The sequence below is a fragment of the Antrostomus carolinensis genome, unplaced genomic scaffold, assembly GCF_000700745.2.
Source record: "Antrostomus carolinensis isolate BGI_N321 unplaced genomic scaffold, ASM70074v2 scaffold2673, whole genome shotgun sequence".
Taxonomy (NCBI): Eukaryota; Metazoa; Chordata; class Aves; order Caprimulgiformes; family Caprimulgidae; genus Antrostomus; species Antrostomus carolinensis.
The window spans coordinates 50872-78812 of record NW_010307247.1 but is presented as its reverse complement, the minus strand read 5'-3'; the positions used below and the strand labels follow the sequence as shown (position 1 = coordinate 78812).

Below are 27941 nucleotides of genomic sequence, written 5' to 3'. Positions count from 1 at the left end.
GAAAGAAAAGGGGATCCCTATGGAGGGACCCTCTAATGTGGTTTATTGTATATAGTTTTCAGATAGCTGGACTGGCTTAGATGGGCTCAGTGATATTTAGTGTATATCACCTATACACCCAAAAAGACTATAAATGTCTTCCTACAATCTTGCATTTTCACTGGTGCCCAGAAAAATATTCCCATATATCTTCATGGATCATGGAGCATATGCTGTTATGTGCACTGTCCTCTGAAAAGGTGCTATTGGTTTGCAGCACCTTTAAAGTTAAGCTATCCTTAGCACTTGGTGTCTGAATCAGTTTCTGAGGTGTAATTCCAGCTTAGGCTCAATATAGTTTGTTTGTCCCTACAACACAGTTTTACTCTGGGGAATGTTTGGTTGCTATTTCACTGGTCCTTGTTTTGCAGTTAATCCAACTTTGTATTCTAAGATTGTATTTGCAAGAGTCTGTGTGTTCAGCCTTCTGCTTCTGACCTCATTAGACGTATAAATGATATACAACACTATGAATTACAAAAAAATTAGGTTCTTGATGTTTCAGAGTAAACCCCACAAACCTTTGGGTATCAAGTACATTATTTCTTTAATCCCTCATTACTCATCTGCCAAATGAGGGTGGTATCATTTACTAAATCTTTTGTATTGTGAATATAGATTAATATTTCTGCAGGACTGAGCACTATAGTGTTCACCACCAAAGAAAAGCCTTAGAGGAAACATCTTCAAGATAACATTTTAAAAGTGTACAATAAATCATATATTAGACTACATACTGCTTAACTGAGAAAATGAAAAACAAAAGTAAAAAGGAATGGACATTGGATTCTTGAATGTTGTCTATGCTGTGTGGTGAATGAGGGGATTTGGGGAAAAAATAGTGTACAATTAGAGATAATGCATACACGTAGAGGTGGAGGGTGAATTATGGCTATATGGACAACTTCAATGCTTACATTTCTTAACTTTGTGTACTTGACTTTCTAACTCCAATATTTTTAACTCAACTCTTTTATGTTTATATTGCAAACATGTCTAAATGAGAAACAACCTGGCTATTTAAACTGGAGTATGCATATGATTAAAGGAAAATTGATACATAACAAGAACTTGATACTATTTTAAAGTTATGGAAAAAGAGCATTATCACAAAGTTCTCTTCCTTGCAGAATTTATCTGGGATATGAGGGTTTTCTAAGTGACATCTTAAATGCATACTTTGTCCTTGAACCATATTCTCCATCAATATTAGTTTGGAGGTCTGAGCTATCTTCTCCCTGGTAAAATATAACATGACTTTGATTTGATGAGATGTCACATTTCACAGCAGGCCCTTTCAGAAGGGATTAATCTATTTTATTATAGCCCAATAATCAGTCAAACATGCTTTTCTCTTGCTTTCAGCCTCAGTCTGTACAGTTTCTGTAATTAGCCCAAAGCCAAAAGCCACCTCCGGGCATCTATTTCCTGTTTCTTTTTGAAGCACAAAAAGTGTTTGGCATTGCTATCATAAAGTTGTCATGGCAACTTTTGGGTGTCAGAGGATGGAGCACCCCAGGACACCCTATAATCTGTTAACTTGTGACTGTAACACAACAGTAAAGTATGACTGGATTGGCTGTCCAGCCAAAATCATGCAAACTGGGATTTCAAGTATTCCAATAACAAATTCTTTAATTTCTAACTGTTCAAGGCACAAGAGTGCAGCAACTGTGTTTGCTGATGACTATCTGGGAAAAGTGTCAAGGGAGTGGTGGTGGTGGTGGGGATAACACATAGCTGCTTTGTGGGGGACATTAGCCAATGCCAGTTCCACTTCTTTTATGTCAATGCTTGGAATGAAATGATAATCCTCCCTGGAAGCTGCCATGAACATCGATTATAACTGCCCTTTCAGTCAATAGGTTCATGACAAAGCAAGAAGAAGCCAGGTCGGGCTGGTGCTTGATATCTACCCTCCCATTAGTGACTAATACCAACAATATCTCCTGATCTTGGTCTTTCTGATAGGAAAATAGCAGTGATTAACCTCAGACGAAGTCTTAGCATTCAACTCTTGACATACTCTTTCTGCTCTAAGAAAGTGTTAACTCTAGATAGCAGCAACAAATGATTTCTTACTCTTAATACATCAGATTGTTCTTTTTAAATGTAATTTTAAAATATCAGGAAGTCCATTTTGTGTGGGTTGCTGGATGTCATTGAGAGGGTAGGAAACCACAACAGTGCAATTTTAAGGTGAAACAGTGTGTGCCTCCTATATTTAGGGTAATAATGTGGACTTTCCATGATGATTGAAAAAACGTGCTATGACCAATCTATTGTTGGGCATCCTGAGATCTTCCTTTTGTGGTAATGTCAAACTACATTATTGATATAATGGAACTCAAGGATGAAAAAAATACTCTCAGTATGTAAAAATTTTTGAAAGCATATATTTTAGATCATCCTTCTACATAAACTAGAGGTTGAAAAAGTCTTTCTAGGGTAAGTTCAAATTAGAAATAACAAATTAGAAATAAAAACTTGGCCAGTTAAGAAATAAACGAAACAAATTTTCTATCATTTCTGTATTGCCATATGCCCCACTGATATTTTGACAGTCTTGCTGTTCCATTTTACAAGCTTTTCTGCCCCTAACATAGATAGTTAAAGGGCATCAATTTTTAAAGCGAACCTCAAGGCAGCACAAACATATCTTACTAGGTCAAGCTTGCAATTTTTTTCTTGTCCTGGTGAGACACATTTTATTGTGCATGTCACTATTTTACCGTGGGATCCTACATACACAACATCACCCTTTCACATTGTGGCCAACAGTGTGTGCTCCTGAGTCACAAGACTCAGCAGAGTCCTTCCATGGTGGTACCACATTTGCCAGCTGCCACATTTTCTATACTCCTGGATGTGATTTTGCAACCAAATTGCCGAAGAACCAGAAATAGAAATGAGCTACAGTCAGATTCTGGGTGTGAGTTCTCCTCCTGCGGCACATCCACGACCAACTTCACCTTCTACATTGTAATCACAACATTCTTATCCCTTGCTTTGCCCTGAGTGTCAAAGATTCTTAGTTAAAATGTCCAAAAATTGCAACTGATGGTTACATTCCTGGGTTTATAATTGAGCTGCCTATTTAAAAAAAAAAAAATAAAAAAAAAAATAGTTAATTACCTGGGATCATCAGATTGTTCCCACTGAGAGAGTGAGATTTTCTGTGAAAAAGTCAGGGTTGTATCTATGGATTTATCTGTTTCTATTTCTGGAATAAAAAAATAGGAAAGACACAATCCAGGCCCTCAATTGTAAATGCTTGGAGTAGCTCTTGCCGTAGAAAATTGTTTTGACAGCTATTGCTAGGTGGTGCCGTTAGTCTTCCAAATCTTTTTTATTGATGATAACAAATGTTCATTTTCAGTAAGCCAGGCGGTTTTTGGTAGTTTTACAGTTCACGGTTCTCATGTCAAGGAGAGCTGGGTGTCTGCTCTGGTTTCTGCTCAGATCAGCTCCCCAGTAACTAGACTCTGACATGTGTCTTTGATTCCTGAGGGATAGATTTCCATGCACACTGTTTGCGACCACTTCAGCTTCAGGGCTGTCATATGTATAAGAATAAATGAAGCTGCAATTAAAATCACCACATACTGTCACACACTGATTTGCTTTTCAGTGGAAAGCAAGGCTCCAGGCATCAGCTTTTCCTCAGGGGAACAGCAACAATATAATTTAGCATTAAAATGCCATTTTGTCATTGGATTCTTTCCAAGTTTTATTTCTCATAACCAGCCCCATCGTGCTCTGTGTAGTCCTGCTTCATCTCTACCAAGTCATTAGTGCTGTACTCAGAACTGCTGCCCTTGCTGCTCTCCTCCAGCTACTCCCTTTAAAAGCAAACAAGCCAGGTCTTGAGGACATGTGTGTCCTCATTCCTCACTCTCTCCTGTTCTCTTCATCTGCCTTTCTTCTTCCTCCTCATTTGGAAGATCTGCAGAAATGCTGCCTCTTCCTGACCACCCAGATCTTCACTGTTATGATTTTTTTTTTTTTCAACTTTTTCCTATTTGTCTAGTAACTCCTGGCTGCCAATCACAGATTTTCTGTTTTTTCCTGCTTCAGCTCCTCTATCCAGAAGTTCCTGTTTACTCCTATTTTCCTATGCAGGAACTCAGCATTCTTCTCTGGAGAAAAGTCTGGGTTTAAACACTGCAGTACTGAGAAAAAAAATCTGTATCTGCATTTTGAGACTCCAGCCCATTTTCCACTTCTTCTCAGGGAGATTAACAAGGGATTGGGTGACATTTGAGGATTATCTGGGCTTTCTAAATGAGGTTGAATTTCACTCTTTGTGTTGATCTTTCAAAATAATTAAGGAACTACTTTCCTTACCTCTGTGTTAAAAATGTTGGAAGAATTTAATAAGAATTTTATTTTCTGAGGACCGTGTGGTCCCCTGGGAAAAGAGAAAAGACCAGGACACAACAGAAATGAATTGTTAATGGTAAATAGTTTACCATTTACTTCCTTTTGCAGTACCTATTCAGGACTATGTATTTCTGAAAGTTATAGTATTTTGCACTTTTTTTAGTGATACAGTTCTAGAAATAATGTGGGTTTAGGAAAATTATGGCTTTAGTTAAAAATATGTATAAATATTTCTGGTCTGGATCAGGAATTAATTTATGGCAAAATGAATAAAAAGCCAAAAATACTACTAATAAGACAAAAATAAAAATTTTGATACTATATTTGAACCATTTATTAGACTATTTTCTGTCTGAATCCTCGGGGTTGACTAAATTGTTTATGGCATGTTGGGAGAAATACTGACTTCTGTCTCTGGGTTGTAGTACTAAAACAGCCTTAACAATTTTACAGGAGAGTTGCAGATTCCTTTTGTTACACATCAAATAATAAAAAATGCATTTCCTAGATGATTGTGAATCAAGCTAGATTTCACTTGGGAAGCGAACGAACAAGCTAAATGCATGATTGGACAGTTTATCAAGTATGCAGAAACAGTACACCCCCATTAGTAAGCAAACACTGTCAGAAGAGCAGGGATGCCTGGAGAACCGATATTGTTTTGATAAAGACAAAAGCAAGCTATGAGGATGCTAGCACTGCCAAATTGTCCCTGGTGATTTTGTTATATAGTTATTGGATTTTTAGTTCTTAATTGCTTTTTAACTGAAGAGCTGCGTTCACAAAAAGTTTTCTACCTCAAAGAGAAAAAACTGGATTTTTAGTTCTTAATTGCTTTTTAACTGTGTTCACAAAAAGTTTTCTGCCTCAAAGAGAAAAAAACGAACATGCTCAGTACCCTATCTGTTCAGTGGACAGTGCTTTGGAAGGATAACTGCATTTCACATCCCAAGTAGCTTTTGGTAATGGTGAATGTAAGAGATCTGATAATTCTAGTTACCCAGTTTTATAAAGGATTGGGCCAAGGTATCTGAGCAATGCTCTGTTTGAGGCAACTTTATATCTTGAAGATATTTTAACCCTTCATGTAGTCAATAAGGATGCCTGTACTACTCAGGCAAATCTACAAAGTCCACTACTTTGAGCATGAGACCTGGTCTATGTGTGGTTCCACAACAGCTGCAGCTCCAAGGGCCTCTGTCCTCCTTGTACCAAGACGCCCAACTCAAAACTATCTTTGAACAGCAAAGCGAGTCAAAACCACCACTAAACAGTGCAAAATTAATTTGATTAAATTAAATTAGCATTATGAACTATAAAGTTGTGTTCATATAAATAATCATAGAGCAAGCAGAAAGTCAGTGGATCACTGTTTTAAGTGCTGCATAGACTTTGTCTTTGCTTTTAGTGCTGTGGTGAATTTTACTCCAGGTATTTAGGAGATCAGATTATGTTTGTAGGTGAGAAAGAGAGCTTTGCTTCTGCCCTCCTTTACACCATGTCAGGAAATCTGAAAACCCCCTGGTTCCTATTTGTGTTGCACTGTAACTGCTGAGCTGAGCAAATGACAGACTCAAAATCCAGCCCTGTTTCTCCCCAGTTCTGATAATGAGCTGACCATTTGGGTCAAATTCTGCTCTTAATAGGCTAGGATGGAGAGGATTGATGTCAGTGACTAATTTTTGGTTGGAACTTTTTTAATGGTATCATGTTGACTCCACATCAGGCCAGAAATATGAAAACAAGCAGGTACAATTTGTGACTATACTCAGGGAAAAATCTGGAATAGAAGGATTTTTTAATATCTTCTCATTTTATAGGCTTATTCCAGGTTATAGGCAACAAAATTGACATTTACCCCAAACAGTCACATTACCTGGTTCTTGCAGATACTCATAGTCATACCCCAGCTCTCTTGAGGGTTTAAAAAATTCTCCATTTCTGTAAAGGGGAATAAAGGGCACCATGTAATTTTCTCGATTGTGCCCAATGGGTGCGTTGGCTGCTGGGTAAACTTCTAGCATGGGCCTGTGTCTTCTTAACCATCTCTCAAAAATGCTGTAGAAGAAAAAACATGTCAATTTATGGAGGAAACTGGCAGAAATTTTCTTCTTGAAGATTTAAAAAAAGTGTTAATGCTTTTTTTTTTTTTTTTTTTTTTTTTTAAATCCTGGGACAGAGTGGCATGTAATGACTTGTGTTCCTGTACATGTAATGCTTTCCAAATCCCAGAATCACAGAATGCTAGCGATTGGAAGGGACCTCGAAAGATCATCTAGTCCAACCCCCCTGCCAGAGCAGGAACCTAAATGAGATCACACAAGAAGGCGTCCAGGTGGGTTTTTAATGTCCCCAGAGAAGGAGACTCCACAACCTCTCTGACAACCTGTTCCAGTGGTCTGTCACTCTAACAGTGAAAAAGATTTTCCTTATGTTTACATGGAACCTCCTATGCTCCAGCTTACTCCCTTTGCCCCTTGTCCTACCATTGGACATCACTAAGAAGAGCCTGGCTCCATCCTCCTGATGTTGTCCCTTTACATATTTATAAATATTAATGAAGTCACCCCTCAATCTCCTCCAAACTAAAGAGACCTAGCTCCTTCAGCTTTTCCTCATAAGGGAGGTGTTCCACTCCGTTAATAATCTTTGTGGCTCTGCACTGGACTCTTTCAAGCAGTTCCCAAATCATTTGGGGCTGGCTACTCAGTGCTGAGTTCCTATGCAAGCCTACAAGAAGCAAAGGCTTGCACTGCTGCAGAGAGGCTGAATACACTTTTGAATTCCATAAATGCAGTTCACTGTCTCACTGTGACCTGACTGCAATTTCTGCTCAGAAATTCACATTGTTGTGAAGGATAGAGAGAACAGGATTAAAGACCTCAATCCTTCCTCCTCACTCTCAGAATAAATTATGTCTGGTTGTGAATGTTTTTGTTGCCAGCTGCTTAGTTCTGATCCCCTTCCTCTATTTTCTTACCGAGAGTTTTCATGTCTGCATTAAAGAATAGCTAAAGTATAGTTGATTTGGCACCACCAAGGAGGGAGAAATACCTGAGGAAAGGGGATAAGCTATATGAATCCAAAAACTTGATAAACAAGTCAGCTATCAGGGAAGAGTTTTCCTCCAGCAATAGTTTATTCACTGACCTTGGTGTCATAGCTGTTTTACATATTCTTACCCCTCTCTCCCATCTGCTGTTGCACAGCTTTTTTTTTTCCCCCTTTCTTAAACGTGTCATCCCAGAGGTGCTATCACCATTGCTGATGGGCTCAGCCTTGGCCAGCGGTAGGTCAGTCTTGTAGCCGGCTGGCATTGGCTCTGTCTGACATGGGGGAAGCTTCTGGCAGCTTCTCACAGAAGTTACTCTTGTAGCCACCCTGCTACCAAAACCTGGCCATGCAAACCCAATACAAGCTGTTATGCACACCTCTGACCTCAGCTGCTCCTTTCCATTTTTCTCTGCCAAAGATTCTCCCATTAGCAGTCTGTCAGCACAGGGCTGTATATCTGTTCTTTAACTTGGAAGCAGAAAGCTCAAAGGCTTCAGTATGAGAAGACTTTGTATTGACATTTTCAAGTCAACTACTGGATGTGTTTGGAAAGAAAAATTAACAATCCTCAAAACACTCTCAATTCTCCTCCCTTTGTGTTTGAGCTTTTTCTGCTCAATTCTTTACTTTGTTCCAATCCCTAAATCCTTTCCTTGATCTCCTGTTGTTTCCACAGTGACCTTGGCTTGTCAGTAGACACCAGGTTGGAATAGGGGAGTTGGCAAAATGCTGTAAGGGAAGCATATGCAGGTATCTTATATGTGAAGAAAGGAGACCCCATGCTTGATAAGAATATATTGGTAGGAGGGAATTATCAGCATCAAGCTCAGGGAGGGATCATTGAATTCACTTATCAGTTACGAGGGGTAGAAATGGTCTAAAGAGATTTGTAGACTGTACTTTAATTGAGATCTTGGCTCCACAGTTGCTGCTCCCTGACACTGGCCACTGGCTGGAGGACACAGACTTTCTCCCCTCTTATAATTATTCACCAGTTCCTCAGAAACTCAAGTTATCTTAGAAACACAGACCCAAATGCAAGTGCTCACCAATATCAGGATCTCTGCAGAACATCCAGGTATACTGCTGGCAGATTTTTACTTCCTGTCTTTGGGCAGAAGTATTGAGAAACACTCTGCTTACCCCTCCAAATTAAAGCCCTCTCAAAAAGCCATCAAAACAGATATAGGGCAACAGCCTTGGTTCTTTTTTTAGGATCAAAAGATTTAATAGATGACAACATCACTATGTTCATACATCTTGACAGCCTTTAACAATGCAGGTATTAATCTTGATTAAAATCTTCATTTGCGGCTCTCTTCCTCAGTTAATTTCATCGGCCCTGTCTAGAAAAACTCTTGTCAGAATAATAATCAACTGAAGCTTTCAGATGGATAAATTTAAACAATGATATCAAGGCTTCAGCTGCAGTTATCACAAGAAAACTTGAACAGAAACTGTAATCAGATTATATTTTTGGAGAACAGCTTAGAGAAATTCAGTAATCATTTTAAAAGGCATAGAATACAAAGGAAACCAGGACATTAGTTTAGCTTGAGAGGAGTAGGGGTGTGTGTTGGACTCCAATCCTTTCCCTGCCTAGCTTTTGCTCATGTCTTGGGCAAGGCACTCTATCGGTGCCTTGTTTTCTTAGCAGTGGTAGATGGGAGCTGAGATAGCTCTTCATTGCTGTACAGGGCTGTTAGAGGTACAGAGATACTTTGGTTATGGGAACATGGTAATATTTTAAGAAGAAGGCAGAGATAGTACTTGGATCAGGTTTTCAAAGTCTGGTGATGATCCATACCCTAAATTTTGAATGCTCAATCTGAGGTACTTCTTGGGGTCTGATTTTTAGAAAACACTGAGTAGCCACATTCTGAAAATCTGGAGGGATGATGAGCACAAGGTTCAGAGCTAAAAGTCATCATTTGCCTGAAATAGCTCTGTATGACATGCCCTGAAATACAGCATCCTCTCTGGATAACTTAAATGTTGCCATTTCATAAGCAGTTTCAAGAAGAATCCTTAGGCCAGTAATCTTTCAAGCAGAATGCAAATGCAAAGCATTTCCATGGAAATGAACATATGTACTTTTGGATTCCTTCGTTTCCAGTGCCTTTCCCACATTAGATATCAAGCTTTTCTTAGCAATAGCAGCAGCATTGAATTGTTTGCCCTTGCAGCTGATCTTTAGATTTAAACACAATTGTATGCCTCTAATTACAGATATGATGAGATGTGCTGATGCACAAGATATGTTGCACAATTCATTGAGTTGTTTATGAACAGTTCTCTCCTTTAGCTAGCATAAAATCATATAATCTTTATTGAAATCTGTTTCATCTAACGTATCTGGATGCTACTGCAGAAATCTCAGAAACATCCATTAGGATTTTAAGAGGTACACTTTCCTTTACTCCCTTTAGAATAGCTGGTCCTGTGCATTTATCTTGGATTATTTTTTTTTAATATAGTTTGAAAGATTAAGATCATATTCTGCTTGCTAATAAAGCAATTGAATGAAGTTGCATTTATTCTTTCTACTTAAAGTTTTGTTCCCAGCTTGTTCAGTAAGATGGGCTCATGATACTTATTTTTTCTTGGTGAGAAAATGCATGATGTTTTGTATTTTCATAAGGATTTTAATGATTTTCTTCTTTTGCCTGAGAAAATTGACAGATTTAGTATAACAGTAGTATTTTTTACATCCTCATCTGTTTGTATTTATCCCTTTAAAAGGGGGGCACTGCCATTTCCCTGCCTTACTTTTATTTTGTAAGAAAAGTTATGAAAGAAGGAGCTGTACTTTTGCCTTTCAAAAAAGGTTTCCTAACTAAAGGAAAAAGAAACCTCCCAATTGCATCCAGTTGGAAAGAAAACTCATGAAGAGGGTACAACTTAAGCTATATCTCTGTTAGGAAGTACAAATAATTAATTATTGCTGGGCACCATAAGCCATTTCATATCAGAGAGTTACATTTTATGAGTCCCCGGCTGAGACTGATAACTCTTTTAATATATTTTTAGGGAAAATTGAAATCCTGAAGTAGCCTATGGCTTTTGCTATCTGTCAGGTAGTGACACTGGCACAATATCCCTATCCTTGGGGACTTAACTGAAAAGTCTTGGGCCAAAAAAAAAAAAAAATATCTGGAGAAAATAATCACACTTTCTTTTGTTTCAGAGTACTGAGACCACTGAATGACACATTTTAGGTTACTTTTTTTCCTCAAATAAGGTGCTTTCTCAGTCCCTGGCTACCTTTAAAGCAGTTAGCATCAATTGTGCTCTCCTTCATACAGTGCTATCCTTTCTGTAGGCAAAGAGAAATCTGAGCAGCTACAATGGGATCATCTGACAATTCTTTCACGTGCCTTGGCCTACAGAAACATTTGCTTTATCTGATATCAGGCATGTGGTTCTTGTGACAGAGAGAAATCAGTACTTCCATCATCAGATGTTGATCCACTTACAGTTGATAGAAGCTTTTCTTTTCTTCCCTTAAAAGCAGCTGTGTTGTAAGTTATTTCCTTTTGGCACCTTGAAAATATATATTTGGTTTTTGTGCTTTGGTTTGTAGCTGCAAACTTGGAAGAGCTTAGGGCTGCAGAGTTAAAGCTACATGCAGAGAGACAAAATGCTGATGCAACTAGTTAGTCTTTTTGTGGAGTCACAAAGTTCCTGGTAGAAAAGCCAGGATTGTGGCAGAACAGCAGACCTGAACTCCCTGGAATTGCTGTTTGTCTTAGCAAACGACTGCTACTATGTTCTCTTCATATGAAACTTCGCTTCCTCCCATGGCCCTGAGAGTCAGGATTAGGAATTATATAACGTCTGAAAAGCCATTTTTTTCCCCACTATTCCTCCTTTTCTTGATGTAATGAAACTAAAGGTAACAGAAAGACAGATAAAGAATCAGATCAGGGCTCTGTGATGTTCAATCTTTACGTTTCTTCTGTGCAAAAAAAGTACTGGGCAGAAGTACAGTGAGAGAGAAATCTGTCTGACTCCTACAGCAGTCTGGTTGGTTACTTCCTTTTCAGCATGTAGACAAAGAAGGCAAGCAGATAATTAGCTATTTGTATAGGTAGGAATGACATTTTCCAGACATAGAGACTTTTTTAGCATTGCAAACCCAGCTAGACTGGCGTCATTTGGGAAATGTTGGCAGTGCTGAAGAGAGCAGATGGGATGTGAGTGTGGTGGGGAATATAAGGAAAGAAGAGAAGAACTAATCAAAAGTCATCAGGAATCTTATTCAGGGAATAGAAATGGTGAGAACTCAACCTGGGATCTATCAGGAATAAACCATAAACCCTCCAGGTTGACAACTCTTTCCTAGAAGGGTCATGAGCCACCAGGACTTAAGAAATAGAAATTTAAAATAATGGAGATCAATCTCCTGATATCACTAATGCCCTTTGTATTTCTTCAGCAGCAAGGACAAATTACTCAGATGGGGTAGCTTTTATTTAAAGGTCTTGAACAGATTAAAAAAATAATTCTGTCTAGATAAAAGCAAAGACTGTTTCTGTCTGGAAGTCTTCTTCCTTTGCTTGAAGAAATCAGACCTGCGTGTCCCAAATAAAAGGTTTAGGAACTGAAAGGGATAGGAGAATAATTTGAATTTTGAAAGATGCCTTGTCTCAAGTTTAGAACTCAAAAAGGCTCAATCTCTCTGTATTGCACTTCTGAGGTTGAAATTATTTTGTAGTGGTTGCTTTATTAAAACAATTATTGACATTCTTAAAATTACTAGATTATGATGATTGACAGTCTTCAAAGCTTATTTTTGTGATAAGAAGCAGTATTTTAATAGTGTAAAATGGGTTGGATATAGATACATTTAAGCTAAAATGAAGCTCAGTGTTTGTATTTAAACATTGGAAAAACTGATCTAGGGACATGAAAAAATCCACTATCACTTAAACTCTCTGGTTCTGTCCGAAGTCACATGCTTGATTCAAAAATAGCTAAGGGAGGTTATCTGGTCAGAGGGATTCCCAAAAAGTCATAAAGGCAAAGAATATTCTTCCTAGATGATAAAGAAATTTTAGAAAGTGTTAGAGACCCCATTCTACTTTAGAGAAAATAGGCACAGAGTAAAAACTAGATATGCTGCCATGGAGTGGGACCTCAGCTATGGCACCACTTCGTGCCTACCAGACTATGATACCTCTTGGAGTCAGGTTATACTATTGCAAAGTATGTAGTTCCCTTTTTTTTTTTTTTATTTTTTCCTATTTTTTTAATTTCTAACTTGCCTCCAGTAATTATTCCACAATATCTGTATACAGATCTCTCTAACTGTTAGTGAGCTTAATACTTGTGTGTACCAGCACTGATAGGTCTAAAGAATTGGTATGTGATAAGAAGTAATAAAGACTCCCACCTGTTACGTTGATGCTCTGGTAGTTTAAATTTTCGTTCTGGGGAAATATACTTTGCTTTCACAAAGAAATTTAGTGTGGTAAGGTGCTTTTACAGACAAAATTAAAGTAATTATAAAAAACATGGATATATAACTTCCATTTAATTGTGTAAAAATAGACCTGAATATTTTCCTTATTCTGCTCTATACATACGAGATTATACAAAGTGAAATGAAATGAGCCTTAGTGGAAAGTTAATTTGGAAAAAAAAAAACAACCCAGAACCCAACTTTTTTTAAAGGGAGGAAAAATAAGAGTGATTTGAAGGTGATTAAAAAAAAGGCCACCAATATAAATTTCTGAATTCATATTATTCTATGAATAATACATGCAATGGAATTATAGCTAATGAAAGGATGAGTCAATAAATAAATGGGTTTATGTTGCCAGTGGGAAATATCAAACAAAAAATAAAAGCACTGCTGTATATAGGCTGGATAACTTCATGCTGTTCCAGATAGTGTTGTGTGCTCTGAAAAAAGATGCTGCTCACAGGAAATAAATCTTAAAACCTGGAAAGAGTAAAACAATGAGAGTAAGCATTTTCTTTATCATTTTGAAAAGAGTCTTTCCTAAGAGCTGGTTCCCAACAGTGTGCCTCCACAGTCGTGAGCAGAGTTACTCTTGACCGATTGCAGCGTAGGAGGAGAAATCAGACCTTAAATATCTGTTATTAAAGATTCCCTTCTATTCGACTACTGCAGAGACACTGACACATAGTGTAAGCCTAACTGGCCCTCCAGGAAGATTTTCTAGGAGAAGTTTAATCTGGTGAGTTTTACTTTGCAATTAAGGACAGCTGGAGAGAGGGAAAGGGAGAAGAAGTGGTTTCGGTACCTCTATAGAAGTCCATGCAATCAGGAACATGTGTGACACTGCAGGTGTCCCCAGTGGGAGGGCTACAGTCCCCTTGTGGTAAAGGGCGATGGTCAATCTGGGTCCACACCACTACAGAGGATATAGTCTCGCTTTCATCCTAAATTCTTTTGCTCATTTTCCTTGTAAGTGCTTGCACAACGATGCCAAAACCAGGATTAAGGAATTGATTTGGTTTAAAAACAAACACCCCATTTGTTTTCATTTGTTCTGGGATAACTGAAGTGGGGTAAAGTCATGGATCTGCTTCATCATGCTTTTGCATGATGGTGGATATCAGCACAAGGGAGGAAAAGAGATGAGCACCTCCAGGTAGCACTAATCTGTGAGCAGGACTGTTTCTTCTTCTTAACCTATGTACCATGTTAAGCTGATTTAAAGCAGCAGTGAAACTGTGCCCTTTGTTTCTAGTACCCTGATAAATCCATGCCTCAGCTAAACCTCCATACAGACAGTAATAAGAGTTCAGCTGGTGGATGGCAACTTTGTAAGCCCCTCATAACTTTATCGCATTCAAATATGAAGCCATGTCACTAGTTGTGCCAGATTTAACACAGACTTTCATCTACAGATCTGAGACTGAGGCTAGATGAGGCTGACTGTGGCAGAAGGAAGGCAGAACATTGTTGCTTAGAGCTCACTTATACAATTATTTCAGTATCATGAGATCTGACATTCTGTAAAAGAAATCTGGCAAGCAACATGTATTTGTATTTGGAATGAAAGGGAAAAGGAAACAAATTGAGGAAAGCTGAAACACCAGTCCAAGGACTGTGATTACACAGTAGTCATCACTTTAAAAGTTGGCATTAGTCAGCTGGTATTGCAGAGTCACCTCAGGTAATTCCCATCCCAAGCATTTGGGAGAAACATCGGTGCTTCAATCCTGGAAGAGCTGCTGATGCTGAGGTTGTAAAGTCAAGGCACTGTGCTGTTTGCCAATGTATGCAGTTATATTGCAGTGTCTTTTTTTTTTTTTTCTTTTTGTTTTAAGTTGGCTAAAGACTCTGCAGGGACTCAGGCAGGTTGTAAACAAATTGCACTGGTCAAAATGCAAGTGCCTGATTAAAAATTAAGGTGATGCCCTCAATTATTGTGAGAAACCCATCCAAGGCCTCTGAGGCTACATCTCCCCTGCTGTTGAATCACTGTTGAGGACAGCCCTGGGTTATGGTGCTCACTCTATGTCTAGTCCCAGCTGCTGGGAACATCCAGGCTTCCACCATCACTTCCAAGCTGCAGCATCCTTGGACACGACACCTCTTCCACAAACCCTGCAGTACCACTCTCAAGTTACATCTATGCCACTCCCTGGACCAGCTGCCAGAGAGACTTGTTTGTACATGTGTGCATGTGTGTGTCTGTCTGTGGGTGAGGCAACTGGGAGGCAAATGGGTAGACTGGGTGTCTAAGGCCAGTTACTGGGGAATTCAGACTGTGTGTATATATAGATATATATACATATGTATGCATATTTTCCCATAACAGGCTTTCATCCTGGTCAGCCCACAATGGCATGAGGACGAGGTTGTTGATACTGTTGGAATTCATGTGGGTGCTGGATTTTTTGTGTTGGTCTGTGTAGCTGGTCAATCACATATGCATATATGCATATGCATATATATATAACTCTTGTGTGTATGTGGGCCTATTGGGAATATGTGCTGAACTTCAGTACTGGTTGGACCTCAGAAAATGGAGCTATGGTAGACATACATTTATTGAGTTACCAGATTTGGCAAGCCATAACACTTTAAACACAGACTTGAACAAAACAGGCAAAAAAAGATACTTTAGCCCAATGAAACTGTTCCCTCATGTAATGTTGTGCTTCTGATTTTTTTCTTGGAGCATATATTCCCATATAGATCAATTATATTTCTCTGAGATATGAATATTCATTTTCAGGAAAGGTCTAGCCTACTTTGTGGCTTCCTTTTACTTCACCTTCTGAACAAAAATGTTGGTTGTTTTAGTGGACCACAGTGGACTAGACCACCTGAGGAGCAATGTGCAGATGACATGAAGCCCCTTATTTATCCAGCCAGATTGACAATGGTTGCAAGCTGCCTCCTAAAGGACCATGTGCACCGTACTGGTCCCTTCCCACCTATCACAAAGTACCACCAGAGCTGGGGAGCCATGTGGTGCCTGAGGATCTTGGCAATGCTATGCTACACCATCCCACTACTTCCTTCCATCTCCTTTGTTCTCATTATGGCAGTGCTCAAACTGGGTGCTTAGAAAGTCAGATAAAGGAAACAAGAGGGAAGGAGACAGTAGAAGTATAGTCTCACACAACCAATCCCATCTAAGAGACAACCAATGCCACTTTTTTTGCCCATTTTCCACTTTGTTGAAAGCTTCAAGGTTACTGCAGCTGCTGGGGTTATGAGATATTTTTAATATTCCTTCTACCAATGTGATTTAGAGCAGTTTACCCCCTTGTCTTTAAAATGCCCTCAATGCCTCTGTAGGATTAGGGTAAGAGAAAGGGTCTTCAGCCTTTCCAGATGAAACTGTTCCTTTTTTTGCCAAATAGTTTAAGCATCTGTAGGCATTTGGAGAAGACACAGTTTTATCTCTTATCGCTGCTTAGCATGCTCACTTGCATGCGGAGGGTTTCACAACTTCCAGTCATTACTCCAGTAATCATGTAGTGCTCCAAGTGTTTCTCTTCTAGAATAAAAAACATGGCAGCTCCTCCAACCTCTGTTGTGAGAAAAAACTGCTCAGGCACCTGAGTCCTGCAGAGGATTCAGACTTAACAATCCTGAGCAGAGATCATTGCGGCTGGTGTAGGAACAATGCTGCTCCTCCCTTGGAAAGAGCTGCTCAAGTCTTGCTTTTTTATTCCCCATTTGCTGTGCTGATTTCTATGAGTCACACTGCAAAATGCCTTATGTTTCTCAGAAAATCCATATAGCTGCTTGTGGCTTCAACCCCACTGCATATAAATCTGGGACATGGTTCTTGTACCACAAAGCCTGTAACCTATAACAGCTTTCCCAGTCAATGAACCTCACAGAAATATTCTTATTTCCTGCCTTCTTGGAAAACTGAGTAGCATAACCCAACAAGTGCTGAGCCCAGCTTATGTTTTATCGGTTACTGATGGATTATAACATAAAGAGCTTTATTCCTACTGGAGAAGGAGATAATGGATAAACTGAGCACGACATATCACTCATGACATTAAAGGTAGGAGCTGAGTGTTCGAAATCGTCTAGGAACCTGTGCAGAGGAATGTGAGTATTCTCTAGTGTGGGACTAGGTAGTGCCTCATGGTAGCCCAGTTATTGACACAGCAAGCTTACTCCTACAGAAGCTTGTTCTGCACTTCTGCTGGAAAAAAATAATAAGTTTAGGTGAGGCTTAGCTAAGCTGAGACTTGATCAGATACCTATGTAAACTCTATCCTTTTCCTTAGTCAAGCCAGCCTCTGTTTTACACCAAATAAAGTCCGCAATGACACTTCCTAGACACAGAAGAAAAAATTTTGTTCCTTAAAATAGCTGTCATCATGTTTGTTGTTTCACCCCTTGCTGTCAAGCCAAGGCAATTTTTGGCTAGAAATATTTGCTTCTCATTCAGATTTAGGTCTCAAATGCTGTCCGACAGAGCAAAACCCAAAGGTATGTATGAGAGATGATGGAGTATCCTCTGTGCTTTGTAAATAAGGAAACACAAATGCAACCATGTGTTGCATGAAAAAAAAAAATTAAAAAATTGATGGAGTTTATATCCTGTGTTAAATTTCTCATGTTCATCTTTGCCACAATTTGCAGCCAATAGAAAAACATCACTTGAAGAAAAAGATAGTACAAATGCCAGCTGCTCCAAAGTTTAATAACTAGTTTCCTCTGAAGAGAAAGATAACAAGCAGATTAAAATGGACTGCTGTGGAGGTAGCTGGACTGACTCTATGTAACCCACTCCTGTGCTCTGTAATTCAGTTCTTTTGAGACTGAGAGATTGTCATTATTAAGGTTCACAAGGGCATGTAATATATAAATCACATCTACGGTAGCAAAGTGATAATTTCTTCTGATGAATAGAAGGTAGCAACATGTGGGTGAGAAAAGTACCATGTTTTCCTGTGATTTTTTACAATTTGAACAATTACAGCAGCTATTATTGCAGAAGTGCTGCAGGAAGGAAATTCAACACTATGCTTGCTGACTGCATCAGAGCTGGTCTTGATCGCTGTGTCACAGAGAGAGCTTTCTCCTCCTCCAGGGTTAAGAGAATAGATGAAGACTAACTATATTGCTCTTGCCAAGTTTCAGGGCAAAATAACCTTTCCTTTTAAAAACCACTAATCATTTGCATAATATGTAGTGTACAAAGTGATCCATTCTATAACTGCGTTGGCTGAACTAAACACTTGCAGTAACAGTGATATGAAACATGCACTTTAAATGGGACTATTTGAACTGAACCTCCTATGTTATTGATTTTTAAGAGCAGAATGGGTCATTACAAACATCTAGCCTGAATAATGACGTGGCAAGTGAGATTGCCAACTACTATATTTCACATATAATGCAGAAAGTGTCTGTTTAACCTTCTTCTTGCTGTTCTCCTAAAGCAAAGTGGATCAGCAGCACTATAGGTTTTATATATGCTTAATCGATAAAAAGAACATTTATCTCCAGAGCCTGTTCCTTGTCCTTATTACTCTCTGTCTCTGATTCTGTATAGTATATCTGCGGATTGTCAGAGAACTTGTTTAAGAGTGTGAGTTAATTTAGACACAGATGCAAATTCAAGTGTTCTACATAGACTCGGCCACTGTCTGTTCAATGGGCAAAGCAGGGAGGTCTTCTAGAGGGGGGTTACTCTAAACTTATACTTCTTTGCTTTTGCTTCTGGTCACCACTCTAACCGTGATACAGGTTAGATGGACCTGTGGCATGACCCTCCAAGGTTGTTCCTTCTTCCCTTTGGGGTTCTTTGCAGCAGCAGGAACTGCCTAGGCTTACTGAAGTAGATGTTAGAGTCCAGCTCCAGTATCTTGGTGTATGTTTTTGCCTTTCAGCCCAAGACACAGGGATATCAAAGGAAAGATACTGGGGGGCTGTGTTTCTCAGCAACACCCCAACCTTCCCACTTACACTCTGTTTTCCATGGATATATTTATATGGTATTTTGCAATAGATGTGAACTCACTCTGCCCACATACTGAGCCCACTTTGAGTGAGTCAGCTCCCTCAAACAAGCTGAGTAGCTCTGGTTAACATGCTACTAAGCCTGAGAGGTTAAGAGGGGAAGGTTAGCAGCTCCAGTTATGTGCCAAGCAAGGCCTTGTGGTAACAGAGGGTGTATATGTTCTCCAGCACGTTTGTAGACATCTCCATGGGGAACTGAAATTAAGACAAATCCTTCCCTACTTTCACTGCTAAAAATTTCCTTGCTTGAGTTTCCCACCCCTTCAGTACTGATCTGTTCTGTATCTCATACTTGTCGTAGGAGTTTGTGTGTGCCAATAAAGCTTGTGACCAAAGTCACTCCTGGCCCACCCTCATATGAAATACTCTACTGGAGAGCAGTTTTCTTCCTCTGATGTCCCTCCTTGTAAAACAGAGCTGGTTTCTGTGACATGGTGGGTTCCAGCACAGCAGCTGCTGGTAACAAGGTTTATTTTGTGAAGCATCAAAGAAAGGCAAGAGCTGAGCTACCTTGCTGCTGTGTCGCAGAGCCTGCTGGTGGGATGTACCTGTGCCAGCTGATCGGGGCTCTGTTGCTGGCAGGGGACATGTAATATATGCAAGGTAGGGAGAAGAGATCTGACAGGCCACCCAGAATGCATTGCAAAAATGTAATTAATTCCCCTGAGGGCTTTGGAGGTGGAGAGATAACTTTCTCAGCCTTGGTATTATTGCATACAGAAGTAATGGGTCATCCACCTTAAGCACTACATGTGCTATGTGCTCTAGGTTTCCAAATACCAGTTGGAGGTAATGTTTCCTTGTATTATAGTTATTTCTAAACTTGAGTTTAAATGAACCCTCTGTACTAGGTGTTGTGCAGAGGTAAAAAGAAATATTTTTGGACTCATGCAATCAGAAGAAAAAAAAAGATGCCTCAGCAGAGACTTTTGCAGCTGCACTGGTCACTAGTCAGTGATTCTTTGACTATAGTATCTACTGACTATAGGTGGGGCAGACATCTAAAAGAAGATGTCTGCATTGTAGCTCAAGAAGAGTACAGCTTAGCCAAAGTGTTTCCTTAGGAGAAACCAGCAGCTCTGCAAGCCATGGCTCTGATGCAGACCCACATATTAACAGGTAGTTAAGGTGTAAGTAGGATATCAGCTCCACTGGTGATGCCCTCACTCGGCCAGGAACCAGGGGACAAGGCAGCTCTCTGGGATAGGAGGGCCAAGGTAATCTCCTGCAGTGCCCCTCACTATTCATAACCCTACAGGTAAAAGTTTATGGAGGTTTCTTTGGATACTGTGCTACTACTCTACAATGATCACATTTAAGTGCTTCTCCAGTTGTCCTTGGCTTCCTGTTGCCTTCCCTGTCTGCTTCTTTATCCATCTTGCATGCATTCAGCATATGCATACAGTCCCACTGAAACCATACAGTCCCCACTGATACCATCCCACCCATCCCATCAGGCACACCATGAACATGGGAGGTTTTGTTTTGTTTTGTTTTGTTTTCTGTTTTTTTGTTTGTTTGTTTTTTTAATGCAGTAGCATTTTATAGTCCAGATGTTTAGTTTCAAAAGGCAATCTAAAGGTTATGGACATGTATCCTGAGTAAGAAATGACTATAACACCCACCAGCTTCCACAAGATTTCACTCAGCTGCCAGATATCAAAAGATATATTAAAAAAATGCAAAAGCTTTTAGGAGGCAAAGTAGTATATGGGAGCATTAGGGGCTGTCCTGCTACACAACATCAGCTCAGCTCTGTTCTGGAAGTGCTGCAAAACACCCCTAGATGAGAAGCAAATCTATGGGTCTTTGCTCATAAAAGCTATACTTGCTTACCCCTGGGCATAGGAGTAGGCCAGTGTTATTCATGGTTTCACTGAGTGGAAGGACTTTAACCATGTTTCACCTTCATACCAGGGACAATTATGGAGGTAACTTCAGCTCACCCATTGCCTTTATGCAGGCACTTGTGAGGACACAGTGCCTGGCACAGACATTAGGATTCTGAGCTGACATGATGTAGAAGCACTGTGGATTTACTCTTACTGTGGGAGGAGGCATACTGCCAGGGGCAGCCGCTTGACCTGCCTTTGTCTAACAGATTTCACATAGCTCCAAGCCATAGTTCATCCAGCTCCAGAAAAATATGACTTTTAGGCTGTGTCATAATTTTTTTGCAAACATACCTCAAAGAGCAGTGAGAGTCCTGCTGTGCCCATATCAAGGGAGAAAATTAATCATACGCTTAGTGTTTATGCAGTGACTTCTTCAGTTTTATACTGCTTTATTATTAGCTGATATATCATTGTATTACAAAATCTATCTCAACTGTACTTAAGTCACTTGTTTTGGTGTCTCTAAGTTTCCAAATACCAATAATACTTCCCTGGTCTTATGCTTTGTCTGTGTTGTCTCCCACTGGAGACAGTTCAAGGTAAGGAATGAATCTTATTTCATATATTAAACAAATCTGTAAATCTAGTATTGCCTTACAAGAATTTCTAATAATTCCTTTTGAATGCTTTCACTCAAAATGTTTCAAATTCTTGAAGCAAATAGTTTTTAACTGCTAAAAAAAATTCTTGTTTCCTGTCAACATTTCAAAACAAGAGAACAACTTCATGCCATTTTTTGGTTTAAAAATCCAGAGATGACATTTAAGAGAAAATGAAAATGTTCTGTTTCAAAAACAGAGTAAAATTAAGAAGCTTTTATTTTGACATCTCCTAGGAGTGAAAATAAAATTTCCACTTGTTAAAGTATTTTTCAACAAAATCACTTTTGACATAATGCTAAATTAATTCTTTTTTTTTTGAGCGGAAGAAAGAAATGGACTGAAGGTGAAGTATATTGAGTCCACAGGGACTGAGATTGTCCATAAAGTTGGCTTACGGAATGGAACATTGCTAGCATACAAACCAGGATGTGTAGATTTTGGGTTCAAATATATTTTTGAACAGATTGTTCCATACATGCTTTTCAGTTTAACAATTACTGATAAGCAATGTGATAAGGAACATTTTATTGTTAGATTCTCAGATAAGCCGAAGTCTGGTTTTTCCTAAAGCTTGAGCTCCAGCCTGACACTGAGGCAAAAAGAGGTTATTTTAGCATCCTGCAGAGGAGTCTATGGCAGCTGCTGTTGCTGAACAGCATGGAGACATTTGCCTTGATCAGACAGAATTAGTGGCATTTTCATTGTGCTCTGAAGCTGATGCGTAGGAGAGTTTCTCCTGCACCCACTTGGAAGTGTGCATGTATGTAAGTGACTGTAAATGAGAGTGTCTCCATTCCCTCTGTGACCTTTTGCTTGACTTGGATTTCCTTTAGCAGTCTGTGCACAGACAAATATGCACACCCTCTCCCATCCCTGAAGATTTGTCTCTGATGCAAGAATTTAGTCCTGTGTGATAGAGAGCAAAAGAGTAACAGAAGCAACAAGATCAGTGTAGGGATGTCCAGCTGCCTCTTGTAGTTGCCATTTCATACAACTGTAAATGAAGCAATTGATTGCTGTTTCCTGTTGCTCAGGTTTCTTTGATACCTGAGGGCCAAAGTCAGAAGCTAAGAACATGCCAGGCGCTGCATAGACCAGCACAATTAGACAGCCCCTTAATGACAAAGCTTATAATATGCACAGAGGCTGAAGGATAACAGATAGATACAAACAGATGGGAGGAGGACTAGGCAACCATGTAGTGGGACTGCAATTGTCCACCCACTAAGCAAAGGTTTCAGTTTACTAATGTCTGAGCTTTTCTGCAAGTGTCATGTTGAAGGGAAGAACAGTGGCTGAATCTGTGGATGTGTAGGGTGAACAATGCCCAGCCAGTAGGAGAATGGAGGGAATTGTCAGAATGTCAAACAAATGTACGATATTGATATAATGAACTTATTGGAGGGATCAGTGAGTTCCTTAACAATAAATAAGGAATAATTTGGGGATGGGCAGTGAAAGGCCTTGAAGAAAGAGACCAGAAGTTCATCTGTTGTGACAGAAAGGAAAGAAATGGTAGAAGGGTATGAACAGAGAAGAACACCTGGGAAGAGCATTTGGTTGATGCAATGATGCTTGCAGCAGTATTCTGAGCTGTGTGGTTACTCATGCAAGCTGGAGAAAAAGATACTGCAGTGGTACCTGACAATCTGGGTCTAGCTGTACAAATAGTCTACACAAGACTAGGCTTTAGAGATGCAGGAGACTGAAAGGCTACACCCTATTGTGTTTCTCTACAAAATCAGTTCTAAATTGCTTATTTAACAGTCAGGGCCCTTGAAAATCATCCATATTAGTGTAATAAACCTTGTCCATTACTGTGGAACTTAGAAATGAGATGAGACAGGGGCCTTGTCGCATTAGCTGCCGTACAAGTATGAAGTAGCATGGTTATCTTCAATGGCAACTTATTTTCCCCATTGCTGTTTAGTTTATCTTGTGGTTTGAGAGGGAAATTGTTAGGATGGGATGTGAGTACAGAGGTACAGAACAAAGAAGAAAGATGGAAGAAACAGAGGACAGAAGTGGAGGAGAACAGATGAAAATACTATGTGGCTACAGTGATGGAGGGTCTGAAAGAGTCAGCACAGAGGAAAGTATTCCATTTCAGAGCAATGAAAACACCCCAGTGAGCTCAAGTGGGACTGTGGGCCCTTGCTTTCAGTGCTTGTGCAGCTGCTCCTTCCAGCTTGAGTGGGTTGACTCCTCCCTTGTTATTCCCTTGTGCTGACTGTAGAGCATATCTGAATAGCAGAGAGATTTGCAATTAAGATAAATGCTTCAGAGAGCTAAAAAAGCTCTCATTTTTGCTGAATGTATATTTTATTGCATCTTTTTTCTTCTTTTTTTCTTTTTGTTAAAACATTCAATTAATAATTAATAATTTTAGGGTGGTCACCTACTTTTACCAAGCACTGGGGTTTGATCCCTAGGTCTTCTAGCTAGCAAATAAAAAGGCAAGGAGCTTGATTTATCATTGCTAAGAAAGCTGTTGCCTGGGCACCTTCATACTTCTGCACTGCTGAAAGGGAATGACCTAAAAAAAAATGGGAAACATTTTTAAGCAAACACTTTGTTTTTCACCTGAGACATCCCAACTACACCTCTGCTCTGTCCATCCGTCACTCATTTTGTGCATCAGACGCAGGTAGGAAAGGCTGGGGGGTAGCAGATGGGAGGCTGACTGTTGCTCAGTTTGGAAAGCAGCTCCTAACATTTGGCTCACACCTGTCAGCAGACTCCGTATACACTTGTTTATCCTCCTCTGTACCATATGTTTCTATGTAAAATCAGTTCCAATGATCTATTGCCTTACTTCTATCACTCCTATTATGGTCGTAACTGAGCATTTCACAGTCGTTAATGCATTTACCCTGACAGCATCCCTGTTGCGTAGGCATCTAATATCACCCACTTTACAGATGGGTTAGCTGAACCTCAGATCAACAGCTCCTCAAAAGTCTTTAGGCACCCCTTGTTGGAATCAATGGGAAGGAAACACATCTCCAGGAGATGTGATTTTGTGAGAGTAAACTACTCAGTTTTACCCAAGGAATTTGCAGTGGAGTGAGGAATCCGTCTTCTGGGTCCTACATGGATGCTTGAAGTGCTGGACATTCTTGATTTCGTGACACAGAGCCATTCCCTGCTCTTACAAGACCCAGCAGACCTGTGATTGCTGGTGTCCAGTCTTTTTACACCCTTTGGCAGTAAACCCCTGTCTCGCAATATTCCATGTGCTCATCAAAGCCTGGAAATGCTGTCCTCAGCAGAAGGTTTAGTTTAGAAGTTAGTTAAAAGCCCATTGGATGATGGTAGTGATAGCAATTAGCTCAGAAGCTTTCTGCCAAAATGAGAAAAGTTGATATGGACAAAAAATTCCCCCCAAACCCGCTTCTGCTGCTGTGGAGACTGTTTCCTCTGTTTCCTCTATTCTTTATGTTCTTGCTTGCTTCTCGGAAAAGAACTTTGCAGCCCTTCAGATTTAAAGTCTATGTAGGAGAGGGTTTTTTTTAAATGTACTGTATGTACCTATCAGTCACCTACTTATTAATTATAACTAAAAGCATGATTAATCTGTCATGGATAAGGCTGCTAAGTAACCCTAATCATGCTAATGCATTTCTGTCACTTATACAAAAGGCAGTATTATGATCAGTTGTTACATCCATGTGTACTAAGGCCCATATACACAGCAGCTGCAGAGCACTGGTAACATTTTTTTTGCCACAGATGGGGTGAGGTTGCATCATGGATAGCTGTACTGCCCCCACAGTGCCTGTGCAGTGATTTATTTCCTCAACGCTAGTAGGATTTAATGATGTTATCTTTCTCAAATAATTTTGCCTTCTAAAATGGGTAACCACTACATTTATGAAAATCATAATGTTGTAATGACTATGACTGAAATTCCTCTGTGGGAGGGGGCAGCATGAAGACCAAGGTGCTACTTAAACCATGCAGTAAGTGAGAGCTAAGTAATGCATAGGTGTTACACAAGTGCCAATGTCTAAGGAAAACAATTCTTTTGATATTGAAGAGCATAATGCTTTTCCTTCTGCGTTCTTTTTTTTTCTGAATATTCATTTGATCCATTTTTTAACCACTACTGGAACCGTTGTGCATCCATCCTGTCAAGCAGTCAATGAGTGGTTTTGCTAAATCACTACTAAGCTACACTGTTTAACTTCTAAAATGTTCTGAAGAAAAGCTTTTCACAGAGAAGAATTTCAAAACTGACACCTCCAGAATGTTAATTATACCCTATGGTATTAGGAGCAGAAGACAGGTGGGTCACCCTTTGAAGGAATCATTGCACTGATGCCTGGGTGACCTGCTTAGACTCAATGCTCTATTTCTGGACAGGTGAAGTATGAAGAATACAAACATTAGGCTCATTAAATATATAAACTAAAGAGAAAAAGTCCAACTTCAAATGTGTGTCTTTTACATTTTTTACATCCTTTTTCATTAAAAGGATAAAGGTTTATATGAGAGTTTTAATGTGGACTGTCTAAAGCTAGAGAACTTCACTGCAAGATGATGTCTGCAAGATGTAATCTGCATCCTTCCTGTGCTGCATGCCTCAGTGACCCAAATAAGGAAACTATTTTGGTTTTCATCTGAATAAGTGCCTTGCTGCATGCAGGCAGAATCTCAGTCAATAGGCTTCTAAGCATACAAATTTATGAGAGAGTCACAAAAGTTTGTTCAGAGTAATGGTTCTTCTGTTCTAAGCGTTGCAGTAGCCACCTCATGGTCAGTGCATGGTGGGAAAATAGAAGAAGATTATAAGAATAAACACGGTTGGGTGTAATGCAGTCCACAGTAAATTTTTTGTAGCCATTTGCATATATTATAGTGACACAGAAATTTTTAAGGTCACCATTATATCTTGGAATGTCCTTAATGTAGCAGTTTCATTCCCTTCTTGCAAAACTGTGCTCCCCTACCCTTTCTTATTAATAAACATTATATTCTTCTGTTTGCTTTCCTTTCATTCTGCACAGCTGTACTCTTCTGTTTCGTCAAGGGACAGTCACAATTTTGTTTGTCACACTGAAATACAGATTTTTTTCTTTTTTATTTATGAATAGCACACTTGGATTTTCCTTATGGAATAGAAATTAAAACAGCACTGACATTCAGAATGCAAAGGAATTGCTCCAACTGATTATAGTTGTGTTAAAATGAGTCACACATTTTTGGTCCAAACTTCCTGACATACATATCCATATATATTAATCACTATGACGTCATTGAAGAACTATTTTTACCTTGGTAATAAAAGCTTAATGCATTTGTCAACTTTTCAAATTATTTTTAATCCAGTGAACATACAGTCAGGCTAGGAAAGGCACTTGCTCTCAAATAATAGCAGAGCTTAATTGTACGTGTGTGAAAATGCTGTGCATGTAAAGGCATGTAAAATATTTGCAATTTTGAAATGTGAGAAGCACACTGGAAAAACACAAAATAAATTAGGTTTACTAAGAAGAATTAAACTCACCTGTCAACAAATGCATGATGTAGTACAAAGATAGGATCATTTGCAGAGCCTTGTACTTGGGACATGGAGCCGTTCATGTAGATGTGAAGTGCATTATGCAAACCGCTTTGAGATATGTTTGATATTGCAGTCCGTGGATCAGCAAAGCCTGTATATTCAAGAGGAAATCATATGCTGATATGACAATGCATATAATTATTTTTCCAGTGAGACTGAAGATCAAAGTACCTACTTTCACGTCATTTATGTTCAGCTTTTTAGACAAGGGCTTAGGAAAACATGTAAAGGGGTGCTAATATATTTCAAAGACATATCAAAGATGAAATTAGAATAAGATAAAATAAAACTCTTGCCATGTAGCTAATGCAGCATATCAGCAAATGTATTGCTTAATTGCTTTATATTTTTAAACTTTTTTGTCCATTGTATCTGGCTGTTAAAAGGCATCAAAATCCCTGCAGATATTTATGTTTGTACATTTATTCATGTTGAAAAAACTTGTCCACTTGATTTTCATTTTTGAGCTTTATACTTATACATTCCTAAGATAAAACAGGCTATTACATCTAATAATATAATCATCCATTTAATGTCGTTTGTCTCTATAGAACACTTTCTTTTATTGATAGCAGCCAACAAAATACGAGCTAGAATCTTTATGGAAGTATTTGGTAAATAATTGATAATCGTCCACAGTCAAGGGTTGCAGGATGAAAGTCTGTGGATTGCTGTTATTTTGGAGGGCACTTAAAATATGGGCTTTGAGAAGAGGTCACACAGACCAGCCTTCACATAGGAAATACTAGATTAGTATCTCCATTGGTTTCTGTTTTGTTAGCCTGCCCATGCCTCTGCTCTGATGTTGGAAGCCCGTCTCAACATCCTGATAGCCAAGCTTCCTCCCTACTTGTAAGAACCGCTAATAAAAGTAAACATAACCATCTGATCCTTCTCTGGGATATTCCAGAAGAATAAAA

General features: G+C 39.2%; 1 protein-coding gene across 1 annotated transcript in view; it reads right to left on the bottom strand.

Moving 5' to 3' along the window:
• Positions 1-27941, bottom strand: part of TYR (tyrosinase) — a 51744-nt gene that overhangs the window by 1560 nt on the left and 22243 nt on the right. The window contains exons 3-4 of the mRNA XM_010165363.1: positions 26965-27112; positions 6299-6480 (exon numbers count right to left, since the gene is read on the bottom strand). Coding sequence (XP_010163665.1) covers positions 6299-6480; positions 26965-27112 — 330 coding nt within the window. The remainder of the gene's footprint in view (positions 1-6298; positions 6481-26964; positions 27113-27941) is intronic.